The sequence below is a fragment of the Colletes latitarsis genome, chromosome 9 (assembly GCF_051014445.1).
Source record: "Colletes latitarsis isolate SP2378_abdomen chromosome 9, iyColLati1, whole genome shotgun sequence".
In the NCBI taxonomy this organism is placed as follows: domain Eukaryota; kingdom Metazoa; phylum Arthropoda; class Insecta; order Hymenoptera; family Colletidae; genus Colletes; species Colletes latitarsis.
Window position 1 is genome coordinate 27196268 of NC_135142.1, and position 14044 is coordinate 27210311.

General features: G+C 49.4%; 1 protein-coding gene across 1 annotated transcript in view; it reads left to right on the forward strand.

The window, feature by feature from the left end:
- Ci (transcriptional activator cubitus interruptus) overlaps positions 1-14044 on the forward strand; it is an 89749-nt gene that overhangs the window by 70326 nt on the left and 5379 nt on the right. Inside the window, exons 2-5 of the mRNA XM_076772538.1 lie at positions 4155-4396; positions 5108-5197; positions 8131-8328; positions 12002-12270. Coding sequence (XP_076628653.1) covers positions 4155-4396; positions 5108-5197; positions 8131-8328; positions 12002-12270 — 799 coding nt within the window. The remainder of the gene's footprint in view (positions 1-4154; positions 4397-5107; positions 5198-8130; positions 8329-12001; positions 12271-14044) is intronic.

A 14044-nucleotide genomic window follows, 5' to 3' on the forward strand; every position in this document is an offset into this window, starting at 1 on the left:
AGAACGAACGCGTCCCCGGGTCGCTGCGAAAAGAATTCTCGGCCATTTTCCTCCGGCGTTTCGGCTCCCGCGAGCCGTTCCTTTTCTTTCCCTTTGGCAGTTTCGCGTCCGCGTTTGAAGCGCGTGCCGCTCACGGGACCGGCGCGGCGCTGCGTCAGCCATATGGTTTCCTTCCCCTCTTTATCGCCGTGTAGCCGGGTTCACCAAGCCGAAGCAATAAATATCATAACCTGAAACCCCGTGGAAGTGTTAGGCTCCCGACTTAATCCGAACCAAAGCCGCGAAACTCGTCCCGGAGACCGTGAGTTTCTCGCTTCCTCTGTTCTTCGCGGTCGCTTTGTCGCTCCGACGCCCGATACTTTGTCAGCCTGGGATTTTCACTGGTCCGTGAGATTACCGGGCCCTGAGATATTCGTGGAATATTTTGTCACCGCGTTCCCCTCGACGGTCAACCTGTCGTTGACGAAACACGCTCCTCGATCTTTCGTCGCTGGACCAATCTTTTCATGACCCGCTAATTGGGAGAACGTTTCAGAGTATTGAAATGCCGAGCGTTTTAAAAAATAATCTCTATAGACATTTTCACTTGGCTAATGTCTTTTTATGGTTTTTCCTTATACGGAAGAATCCTTTCGACGGTATCGTCTCTTTTCGTTTTGCCTCGAGACACCGGGGAAACCTGGCAGATGTTTCTGGGCAGCGCTTAACTCGCCTCATTACCACGACTCGTGGTAATGAGCTTGCGACCCTTAATACTTCGCTCGGCTTCCTCCGCCCCTTCTTTTCCTACCGTTCGACTATAACCGACTTAAGACGTAACGAAGGCCGCGATACGTTCGAAATAATCCACGAAAACCAAACGATACGATGCAACGAACTCTCCGGGAATTACTCTGCTACTCTAGAAATATTTCTCGTAAAAAGAATAGATACCCAAGATACCCGTAAAATTGTTCAAGTATGGAGCAGGCAAGTCTGTTTACAAGGGACGATCTCCGTTGCTAAGCCTGAAATTTTTTAGTTGTATTATTTTGTTGCCAGTGCGAAGCGAACAGAACGGAAATCGCGCGGTTTTCCTTCGCGAGGGACAGAAAAGAACCGGCAAGGAGGAGCCGAGAGTCGTAGGAATTTCAAGAAGACCCCTGGCCGCTGGCAGACGGGCCGTAGATAAAGATAGATGCGTCGGTTTCCGGCGTGTCGAGTTAACGACTCGAGTTTTATCTGTCGGTCCTCCCTCCGTGTCCCTTGTTCCTCGCCGACCGTCAGACTCGGAAAGCGTGGAAAGAGGAACGCACGGAGGAAGAGAAAACAACTCTCGAAAGAGAAATTAATAATAGCTTAATTGGAAGGGAGAGGAGGAACGGGAGGGAAAAGCGTAAAGAAAGTGGAGCGGATAAATAATGAACGCGACGACGAAGCATTCCTCTCTGTCTCTGTCGGTGACGAAGGATCGAATATTTGCGCTGAAAATTATTCCAGTTATTAGTTATAAATTACGGAAATTACGGGAACTATGAACATTTCACTGACATACGGTATAATTTCCAAGCTTTTCTACAAACGTTGGACATTGTCAGCGCGACTATCCGCGAAGAATTTCGTGAAAGATCAACGGCGAGCAAAACGAGCAGGAAACTGGTCGGAAGAAAGGAATCGTAAAGAGCGAGCAAAAGGGGTTGACGGAAAGAAAGCTGGTGGAGGAGGCGATCGGCAAAGGGGGCGGAAAAAGGCGAGCGCGAAGACGGCAAAAGATGAAGGAAGAGGAGAAGTCAGAGGCAGAACCATACCTCGAGTCATCTGGCACTCAGCAGGATTCGAAATAGAATCGGTCTCGTTCCCTCCTCCCTCGCCTGTTATTTTTCCTCTCTGTCGGCCGTTTCTCTCCCGGAGAGTGAACACAAAACGACGGGCAAAAAGACGTCGAGCCGACGGAGCCGACGATGTTTTCATTGTAATTACGTCCCCTGTCCCTCTGGCTTCTCCTGGCCGAGCTTTTTACGAGCCTGCTACTAAGCAGCCTGTCAAACCGTCCTAATTTTTACCCCGGATGCGTCGCCACGGCTTTCCGCAGCCTTGCCAATTTCTAATTTCTCGACATGCTGCTTCGATCGAGCCCGAAACTCTTTATCAAATTACTTTGTATAGTCGACAAGAATCCATCGTGTTTAGCACCGAACTGCGAAATTTGCGGAAAAGTTGCGACGCCAGAGATCGCTAATTTGGCTCGGTATCGTCGAGTCGGAGAAACGAGAGGGTCTAAGAGACTCTCGTCGTTTTCAGAGGCGACTCGTCGCGGATTACACGACAGACCTGTTAACACGAGCGGGCCGCGTAAAGCAGGTAACGAGCAGTCAGTAATCGGGATCCGTGGACTCTAAGTAAAGTCAAACAGTCGATCCGGTTGTCTTTGCTCAGCAAACTCGCGTCGGTGCGGAGCCAATATTTAGACAGCGACCGAGTCAAACATCGTAATACGCGTTAAAACGTTATGACACGCGCCAATTGCTGTCTCTATTTCCCGTGGCCGGCGTTTACCCACCTGGCTCTCTGGCGTCGAGACGCGTCGCGCTATTACTCGGTGCCAACACGACGCACAGAGAGCTAAAAATTCAATTTTTTAGATGAAAACCTCGATAACTTTTAATCGTAAGACACGTATGCTTTTTCAGTGGTACAAATTTAAAAAAAAAGATCGATTTGTCCAAAGGGTTCGCGATAGAATATTGCCTGAAATTATCAGAACTTGTCAGGTTCCTTAATTTCCTGCGGAACTTTTCCACGGCCTCGGGGAAATTCCTCGAATGCACGACCTTGGCAGTGAATTACTCCAGCTTCTCGGAGTCTTTCGCAGCTGCAGAGGCGTCTCGGCGAGTTTCCAATAAAGATCTCAAGCCACCTGACGTTCCTTGTGATTCCTCGAAGAATCCTGGTCGTACGCGCGCGCGTCGTACAAGAGATCGTCGTAAAGAGGCACTAACGATGCGACCGAGCGAAGAGAATATCTTTGAAGGTACGAGACACGCGCCATTTCCCGATAATTCGAGCGTGGCGAATGGCCGTCAGTCAAAACGCGAACCGTTCCCTTCGCGAGCACCTCTTCGCTCCTGTCTCTTCCTCTGTGCCGCTCTATCTTTCGACCAACCAGACTAAAACGCGATCTTCTCAAACCCCGCTCGTATAAAACTATTTTCTACGTACCTCATCCTGGAACCCTCTCTCACAAAATGCCTCTATTCTCTCGCTCCTCGATCAATGAAATATTTGCCAAGAATAGTTCATTTTATCCTTAAGAATAATTGAGCCAATATTCGTTGGTAACGATTGAATTTTTAAATGCCACTGCGTTTGGTCGAGTGTCGCGAAGCGTATGTTCAAATTGCCAGTTTCTGTGGCGCATCTCAGTCCAAGAGGCTCGTAAAAAGAAGAACGTTCGATCTGCTTTCGAGAAAAAACTCGTCCAAGAAGGAAGCTCGCTATTGGTAGGAGACACCTGTTCCATCGTGAACGAGACAAAAATAGAGTCTTTGACGAAGAGACGCGCGCCATTTGTCGCGGCTTTGAGCGTGTCGCACTTTCATTCGTCAAACGGGCATTCGTTTCTTTGCATTGTCCTTTCGGGATGATTAATCTGCTATTCGAATCCTGCCCCCTTTCCGCGAAACGTTTCACGCTTCTTTAAACGTTCTTCTAGCAGCATACATATATTCAAGTTGACGGATGCTGTGGCGATTCTGTTGTCTCGGGAATCTTTGAGTATGTACCACCTATAACAAGGATGGAAGCGATTTCGAACGGTCTGCGTTAGGTGTTATTAAATTTAAATATTCTCTCGATGGAGATTATCCCTTCCGAACCCTTGATTTAAGGAGGCCAGTATCAGAAAATTCGATTAATATGCCGCTCCCTTATACAGGGAAGGTACCCATTAATTCCCCCCAAAAGAAAGACTGCACCGGAACCCTTTTTACTCGTAACTGTTGCAAGTAACGCGTATCGCAGGATTTTAGGAGCAAAACTAGGTCCGTCAGAAACGAATAAACCCCTAGTGAGACCGAGGAACAGTGCTTCGTGGTTTCCGAATCGATTTACGATAATTTTAATCCGTCGAATTGTTGAAAAACGAAGGGGAAATTAACGGTTAGGATTTGTTTCAGATTGCCAAGCAGTACGACGGCGATCGGCAGTGCAGCCACCGGCGGCGGTGGCGGAGCGAGCGGCGGCGGAGGCGGAGGCGGCGGGGCTGCTGGGAACGGGACTTCCGGCGGTGATTTTCTCCGCAGAAGTCACCCCCTCTCGGAACATACGGCCCTGCGTCCCGCCTACCGGCTCAACTACATGGACCACCTTTACCACCAGCTTCAGGCCTCCACGCACAGTCCCAACGCCTCGTTACACGGTAATTACCCTGGCTTGTACCTGTCTCGAGATAATTAGAACGATAGCGGCCTGGGACGTCGCCTAATTTCAACGACGTCGCCCTGAGACCTCCAAGTTTATTCGCGTCTCAAAGGGTCGAATAGTCATCGATATTCCACGAAGATTTTGCAAAGTTACGCGTAGTAAAAAAATAGTGTTTTATTTCATCGAATAACAATGCCCATAATGAAATAGGAAATTTGCATTTGCCAACCCTCGTGGATGCGTTTCTCAACGCGCAACGAGAGCTTACGATATCAGTTCCTCGTTTCGTCGTTGTCTGTCCTTTGATAAATCTAATAAAGGAAGCATCTGTCTATTGTTCCACTCGAACATCGAGAAGCTCGGTGAAAAGGGCCCGCATTTCCGCCGGAAGGAACTCTTTGAGAATCGAGGTCTTTGAATGCGATCCATTGGACGCTGTGAACGACACACGATACAAGCTTCCTACTCGACAAGTTCCAAACTTTTCGACAGATGTAATTACATTTGCCACGATTAAATTACGTGTAATTATATACTTTTTGCACGCTTTAAAGGTGTGCAATTACGATGACAGTTACACGATAATTACCGTGCGATTACATATAATCTTGTGGCAAATGTAATCAGATCACATTTTGCCCAACCCTGATTTTCATCGAGCTCGCATCTTTTATGTTAATCGTCGTTTCTTTGGGTGTCTTTCTAGGACTGGGTGGTTTGGGGCCCGAGTACCTTCTACACGCCGCGGGACCAGCAAGTACTCTTGCATCCACGGAATTCCCCTTCTCCATTGACGGTGAGCCGCAGTTTTCTTTCTGTCTCGAAAGATCTATTTCCAATCGAATTATTACCTAAATACGAGGGTAGTACGTCCAGTCTCGGCCATCGAAATTAGTTAATACCAGATTGTTACACGTCCGTCCGTTTCGACGAACGAAATCGACGATTCTTTCGATCGGACGATCGAGGACGACAAGTGAATCTAATGAAAGATCCTGATGCACGTTACGTGCGGCTAGCCGTAGGTGTAGTAGCACTAGCAGCAGGTAGGAGATCGACCGGTTAAGAGGCCGAGAGGCTAAAAGACGACTGAAAGGGTAAACGGGGCCTCGTTAGTCGCCACCACCGCATAATTGAATCGACTCGGAGCGACACGACCTCATTAACACCTTAGCGCCTACCCTACAGGTTGTCTCACGTTTCTTCTTCTTCTTACTTCTTCTCCTCCTGTACCTCTGCTTCTTCGTGTCAGTCTTCGGTTCCTGTTTTCGTGCTATGTTCTGGACGTTCGATCGAATTACGCGTCGAAGTCGATCGATAAATCGCAGCTCGTTACAAGGCTCCAGAGTGCTCAAGGAATATTTCAGAACTGGGAAGAAGCAACTTGGTTCTAACGCTATTGCTCCCTCCAAATGGACAATTTAACAAATCTGTGTTAAAGAAAAAGTTCCGCTACGAATGGACTCCCTCCGGAAGATACCGATCAAATGTTTCGTTGCGATCTATCGGGGTTGATTTAAATCAAAGAACTTGCAAATTCCTCGTGGTCCTCCTGATGAGATTCCTCTGTAAGGCTGAAAGGAGGCGTTAAAAATGGTCGCGGATTGGTCGTTTGAGGCGACCTGTAGCACGGTAGCATGCGCCGAGTAGCGTCGAATGAGCCGCGCCGATCGGAGTGGCCGATTGCACCAATTTACATGTCTCAATCCCATGTTAGCCCCGCGAGGGGCACGGGGCACAGGGGGATTGGAACGTACGGAGCGTGTAGAGTCCAGAGGGTCGTGGGTCACGAGGACGTTCGGGACGAGGCGAGAGGGGCCCCTGAGAATCGTTCGCATATTCATTAAAGAGTCCGAGGCTCCTTCGACGAGCAGACCAACCCTCCGCATCCAACAGATAAGGAGATCGATTCGCTTTGCCTCGGGGGGGAAAAATGCATCGAGAAATCACGCCGAACCGGATAGCGAAACCGTTGCGTGAGCCTCGAAGCGCGTTAAACGATCGCTCGAAACAGAAACTCGTACGTCCTTTCGAGAGAAATATTTCATCCTCGATCGTTTTATTTGCCTTGCGGTAAATGGAATACAAAAATAAACCAGGAAAAACAATCTCAACGCCGAAGATGCGGATCTTGGTAGCTACGAAACGCTTAAAAAATGTAGACTCGCTTGGTTTCGCCAAAAGGATACAGAGTTCGCAGAAACCGCAGACGAGCGGTTCCGTGAAATTGCACAAGAACGCAACTAGCGTAACAAGATCGAAAACCCCGAATGTGGCGCGCGAGGAAGAAGCGAGAAGTCGGAGGGATCGAAACGACCTCGATCCCGACCACGAGAACCCATCGAGGAACCTTAAACGGTCCAGCTCATGCGGAAAAACTGCATGGCAGCCGTTTTCCGTCTCTCTCGCGCGTCTGTTCGCTCGTTGACCACCGTAAATTTGATCAGTGCTCGAATTAATAACCGGCAAAGGGGATAAAGGAGCGCGTTCGCGAGAGGCGAGACGGAGACGAGAAAGAAGCAAGCGAGGCCCCGACCGCGAGTAATTCTATACCCGTTGTGCGCGAACGAGCGATCAACCGAGTGGAAACCGAGGAGAAAGAGCTGGTTCGAGCCTCCTCGTGGCTCTCTGTATCGCGTTGCCCGTGTGAGACGACACGAGGAGATAGAGGAGCCCGAGGAATAGCGAGGGAGTTGAAACAGAGAACGGGGCCCGACCACGAGAAACCAGAAGGGTCCCAGGGACTCTCGAACTAAATACGAACGGAATCTTTCTATTAAAATAGACATATTTATCAACTATAAGCGCGCGATTCTGCCACGAAATCGTAACGTTCCTTACAAGAAGTATTAGTTCAAATGCGATTAAACCGATTGTCAAAAATGGAGAAGTTTCGATCGTGGAAGGTGGCGGAACGAAGTGGGAGGCGAAGAAGCGGGGAACCGCCAGCATATAACCAGCGATGGTTTGTACAAGCGAGCCGCCACCACGAGCTTAAGAAAGTGGTTTGTATATTACGTCGTTGGGCTGCGGTTGCAGGCAAATCGCCGCTAAAACGCTCTGGCCGCAGAATCGGCCTTCTCCCTCGCTTCTCTGTCCTCCTCTCCGCCTTCCCTGGTCAGTTCTGGATGTCTACCTGGTTACGAGCATGCTCCGAAAGGTGAAACATTAAAATCTTCGTCGGCCGTGTAGGAATATTCTCCGATACTACGGGGTGCAAGAATTCGTAGCGCTTAATCGAACCGGTACCGTCGATGGTCGACGATCGTGTAGCTGCTCGCCGAGTATGCTTCGATATCTACGATATTAGCCTCTTTGCACGAGCTATATCCCAAAAATGCGTTCCGTTCAGAAATATAATCTATGCAATCGCAATTATGCGACTCTTGGAGTTCCTGGGCTCAATGAGACCTTAATGCTCGGACAGGCAATGACTCTCGAAGAGTCGTTCACCTGAACGCGAAACATCCACGACTGGTTTCCTATGGATTCATGATAAATGAATCGAGTGACCTATCGACAGACGATTGGTAGATTGTGTATTTATATAGGGCATCCCACGCAACTAAGGAAAGGTAGATGATGGATGAAATAGTGCGCAATCTGGATCTAATTTTATACTTCCTTAATTGCATCCTTCTTCTTAATAGAACTCTGTAATGTCCACAGCATCGTTCGCCGGGTTACCAATGTTTGATGTAAATGAAAATTGAATGGCGTAATTTTCAGTGTCCGCGTCGTCGAGGCTAGGAAGCCCAAGGGCGTCGACGATCAGAGCGAGCCGGAAACGGGCACTGAGCAGTTCCCCGTACTCGGATCGCTTCGACATCGACAGCATGATCAGATTCAGCCCAAACAGTCTGGCCTCGATCGTGAATGGATCGCGGAGCAGCAGCGCGAGTGGCAGTTACGGTCATCTTTCCGCCGGTAAGCAACCATTTATGTATCATTATTGCCGCACCGGCTACCCTGTCAAACTCATTGAATTATTCCCCTGGACGAGATTTACTGCGTAATTAATTAAACGCTGACTGGAGAGAGAAGAAGAAGTCCCCGGGATTGGTTGACGTTCGATCGAAACCCCGTGCAATTTTTATAATTGGCCAGAGTCGATGGTTCGAGCTCGATTACTCATTTCTCGGTTGTAAATTTAGGCGGGTCGAGTCGGAGCACCTGTGCCGCGTAATTATTCCTTCTCCTCCCAATGGAAGTCATGAGAGAGACGTTACGAACGATTTACACCGAGAATAAATATCACGGTAAATCGCGATGGCCGGGGAACGTGCAATTAAGAGATCACCCGCGCACGATACTCTCCGAAAATGTAAGTCACCGGTGTTTACCGGGGGTACGGGCGCATTTTCACCGGGTGGCGAGCGGTGATTGATTGCTCGTAATCACCGACGCCGTTCTGTAAGCTCGTCATTGTCGGCGGTGGGGGCGGAAATCGGACCTCGACGCAACTATAAACGTTTCGCGCGGGATACGCGATACGTGAATTATACGCGTGTAATTACACGTGTACCCGGCCAGAAGTTGTTAATGCCACCACCGCGTAACAACCATATTTCCCGAGTTATTGCCACTACCACGGCAAAGAATAAACGAGGATCGTAAACACTCCGCGTTTACACACGGGGATGTAAATTAGCTATTCGTGGTCGTGGATTAAAAACTGCTGGCCGAGAAGATTTCCAAATATCGGTTCGGTATATTTATAGAAAATAAATATTTTATTCTATGTCTATCGGACAGCTTTTAGCGACGCGGCGTTCATTTTTGCTAACAAAATTACATTTTGCTCTCGAAACATAGACGAAATCTGCAAAAGGCTGGCATAAGATTCTCGAATTTCAGGCGTTTTACAACTTGACGACCGACGACCTAACGATCTCGTTAAGTATCGAGCCTGGTCTCGGATCGAACCTTGCTCGCAGCGATTTTGCATAATTCCCTTTAATATTATCAACACAGGCGGCCCCAATCGTATATCATTTCACCGTCCATGGAACATCTTTAACATTGGTCGTAAAATGTCCGCGGTATCGAAGGCGTCGTGGTTTCTCAGGAAAACCGGGTTTCCGAGAGCGAAATTACCATAATTACACGGACCTATACGAAAGGAATAAAGTCATTGGCGGTGAGCGTTAACGCGGGAGCCTCGTCCTCGTAAGGATCAGGTCCTGACGTTTAAGGGCGTGCAGAAGGGGCCTTGGGCCCCGAGGAGGGCCAGAAGGGGTCAGCGGGGGAGCGGACCGTCGAATTAAGGTGCCGGTGCGCATGAAGCCATTATAAGAGCCGGCTGCAGCACGAATCGCGGTGCGTCCCACAAATCGGCCAGACCTCCTTGCTCGCGAGTTAAGAGCAGCCGGTAATTTGCGATTAAATGAAGTAATTAACGGATTAAAATTCAAGCGACGCGACGCGGCGCGATCGCCGATCGTTTGTCGGCTCGGCGTCCCACGATACCCCCGCAGGACGTTGTCGCTCGTTATTTGCCTCCCGCGTGTGGACGACGTCGCCGGTCGTCCTCCCTCTTCTCGCATCGGGACGTCGCCAGTGATGGAATTCCAACCACCCTCAAACTCCATTTATTCCAACGAAACCAAAAATCAATTGAAAAACACAAGAACCCCACCGGTCCACGCGGTTTGTTATATTTTTGCACTGGGAACAACGTCGTCGTAGCCGGTGATTAAGCGATTATCATTCCGCGTGCGAGGAGGTGGCCGATTTCCTACGTATCGTACAATCGATAGCACAAAATGATTGTCCTTCTAAATGAAATGTCGTAGGCGTACGCTTCGAGCATTCCTCGGTTTATATTCATTCGAATGGCGACGAGCGATCGACGAGCCGTGAGAAATACTACCTGACGCGCGTTTTACAGTCGCGACCGGTAAAATGGGATTTTTTTCACCGTTCCGTGCGCGCGTCGAGCAAAGAATGGAACGTAAAGTTTACAGTCGCGACGATCAGCAGAAATCGCTCCTCTAATCCCGAAAACCAGTAGCGTAGTTTTCGACGCTCGACGAATCTGTAAAATCTATCGACCGTTTGTGTTTCTTTAAATTTCCTATTTAAAGTTAAACTTTGTTGCGTAGTTGGGCTTCTCTCGGATTAAAAATATTTGAACGAAGGCGCTCTAATCGAACGGCCTGTACATTTGTGGGACACGGTTCGCGCAACGTTCATCAGGACGTGGATAATACACAGTTTCGAAACGAGACACCCTGCGCTGTTAATCGCTAAGCATCCGTGGGCACGCAACGTGCTCGCTTTTATGAACCACCGCCTAGAACGTGGACTCGCATGGGCGTGACCGGTCGCCTAAGTAAGTACTTTGACGCACGTACGTGATGGCACCCTGAATGGAGCTTGATTGCATCGTCCATAGAACCTTCCTAGACTACTAAACATCGGCGCGATTTAGAATGGGAAACACTACGGCCTAGGATAGTTCACCGGTCGCAGTGGAAATCCTGTGTTGGATCGTTCGAGCGAGATCGGTAGCAAGCTGTTCGACGCTTGCTTTCTTAAATGGACGTGTTCGATGTTTCGAAGAAATGGAACGAAGGGAGGGAACAAATTTGATCGAATTAAATCACCGATAACCGATTTATCGCTTCGGATAATTCTACGTTAATTTACGTTCGATTGCATTACACGTTCCTAATCGAATCGATGGATATTGGAGGTTCCGAAGCAAGCATGTCGCTCGCAATAACGCACGAATGCACGGAATAAATAGAAATAGGAATAAAAGAGATAAAGTCGCATATTTTGCGTAGAAGTACGCGGGCGTCGACGGAACAGCAATATTATCGCAGATAATTTATGGACCAGCGATAGGAGCAGCGTCGGTAGAGACTTCAATTAGAAGGAAGCCTGATTCGAAAGCCCGTCACGTATCGTACCGACAAGACCATATCGAACCCGTGATTAATTTAGCCACGGCAATTTATCGAACAAACTATTCGCTCTGGCTGCGTCGAGTATTAATATTTTATCGCGTAACGAGCCACCGTTGTTAAACTGCAAGTTGACTCGGTACGATTACATCGAACCGCGAGTACCAGCGATTTACAGTATCGAAATTGCCTATCTGAGAATGGAAGTTGAACGCGCGCACGGAAACTGCAACGCATTGCGCGTACTTGGTTTAAAGAATAATCGGTCGAGTCGCGCGCGACGTTCCCCTCCGGTGTTTATAAATGTCTTTTTTTTAAGTAGGATCGTTTATCCAGTCGTTTATCGCGTCGGTTTCTCGACGAAGGGAACACGACACAGTCACGGCCTACACGATCGCTATAGCTTTATGGTTTCGTAAGAGGGACCAGAGGGACTTTACCATTGAAATGCAAGCTTAGCCTACGTGCCGGAAGTCCGGCGTGCCGTGCTCCGACTGTCAAGAGAATGGACGCGGTCCGATTTCGATCTCTATCGATTATCCGCGACGTATCGCCACCCCCGTCTCCGTCCGTGTTAACTATTAAACGCCATGCAATGGCCGACGTTTACCGCGCGTTCGACAGCCGTGTCTCGATCGTCAAACTCTTGTCTCATGGTGAATTTCATGTACGTTTGCTTTTCGTTTTAGCAATGAGTCCGACTCTGGGAATGCACCCAGGAATGGCGCCGCACTTGCAACAGCTACAGGCCCATCTCCTGAGGAGCGCAGCTGCAGCGGCGCTTCTCCCCCATACTCATCCCTTGCAGCCCCACGCACCTCCGCCCCCGCCGCCTCACCCACACCACCATGCCCACGGGTTATCGCCCCATTCGCAATTGTACCCCGGTGTGCCGCCTCATTCCACGGCCTCGGCGACTCTTGGACCCCATGGCGCAGGACTGCCGCCAAAATCGGAGGTGGGTAAACCAAATCGACCATCTTTCATCGGAGAATATCCTTATCTAAGTAAAAATTTAATGTCATCGATCGATGATAAAACGTATGTATTTTTTAACAAGGCTACCAAAGCGAACGGTATCGTTGACTGGCGTAATTAGCGTCCACGGTTGGATGCGCAATCGGTGCATCGACGATTACGTAAAGGCGCGGTGGATCTTCGTCCGGTATGATCGCAGGATGCATCGCGTACAGGTGCCCCGCGAATTGTTATCGCCAGTCCGTGCGGCGATGTATGCTCGGTAGCTCGTCATCGATTCATCGAGAATAAATAATCGCGTTCCAGCAGCCTCTCGTCCTTTCCCCCTCCGGTTCGCCGGTTTGTCAGCCTCATCCGCAACACACCGCGCGAGGGACGGAGAAAACTGGAGAAAGAGAAAACGGTTGGGTCAGCCTCGCATGGTCCTCGGGTTACAAGCAATCTCGCGCACATTATTCCGCCAGATTCCACCCCCATCCCTGGCCACCTGACCAGCGTCTTTTACCTTTTTCGGGCGTTCTACTCTTTCTTCTCCGCGCTGCTGTGCTCATTTCCCCCCTTGGACGTCATTCTTAATCGTATTCTCCCTGTTTCGCTGTCTCCGCTCGCCTATCCGTGGTTCTCTCTCTTTCTTTCGCTCTCGCAAACACAGACAGGGGACGCTGTCCCCCCGGTGCGTTTCTCCGGGTTGCTCTGATTTATTTGCATCCGCGGCGGCGTTTTCATTTTCTTCTCCGCGACACGGCTCGCCGTGTGTCCGCACGCTGTAAAGTTCCCCGGTGCCTGATTGCATCGGCTTGCATTTCGCTCGTTGCGCTCTCGCGGTTGTCGTCGTGCCTCGATGCCGATTCGCGTTTCCGTGTGCACCGTTGCACCGTGCTCGCTCGTTCCCACCGGTGATCGATGGATTTATAGGGTCGTCGTAATCGAGAGGTTCCCCCGAAGAACGGACTAGAGTTTCGAACCAATAACGCTCCTATCGTTGCGATCGATTGCTCAACGTTTATTAATCCTATCGAAACCAGTTTTAGAACGTCAGCTTCCGGCAAAAAGAGTTCCGCGACAACTCAGGCGCCGCGATCATCCGACAATTCCACCTTTCGTATCTCTCTTCGACCTCTTGTGGAAACCAAAATGATAGTTGTCGTGATAACCGTCCGAAGTGCTCGTAGAAAAATCATTCGCGCGCTGCATTTAAAACCAGTAATTTACCAAAGAGTATCAGAAAGAAGGTTTATAATTATTTGGCTCGTGCTCGTAAAACAAAGATATTTTCATCGGTCTCGTTTACATCGTTTTTAACGATACGGTTACGACGCGTGTCTCGGCGAACGTTTCGAGCGTCTACTCAAAGAGTCCGCGCCAAATACGTTCGAAATAACAAGCGCAACGTTACCGTTCGCTGCGTGTTCCTCGTTTGTCAAGACGCGCCACCCGCGGTCTCCGTTTCGCCCTTACGTAGACGAGAATATTCCAAGTTATGTCTATATCCGCTCACGGACTCGCCGGTGAACGGTTTACGACGGGCCTGTACGATCGATCGAATCGGTACACTCCATACGGTACGCGATAATTGCAAGATCGCGTGCTGATCGTGTGTCACGACGCGTGATTCGCTCTCGCGTACAAGCGGCGTGTTTGCTTTAGAAAATCGCTGGCCCCGGTGTCAAAGATCGCCGATACTGTTCTCTGAATTCCGAATACCGATTAAATTCGTTCGTGTAACTCTGTTGCTACCGGATCGACGCACTATA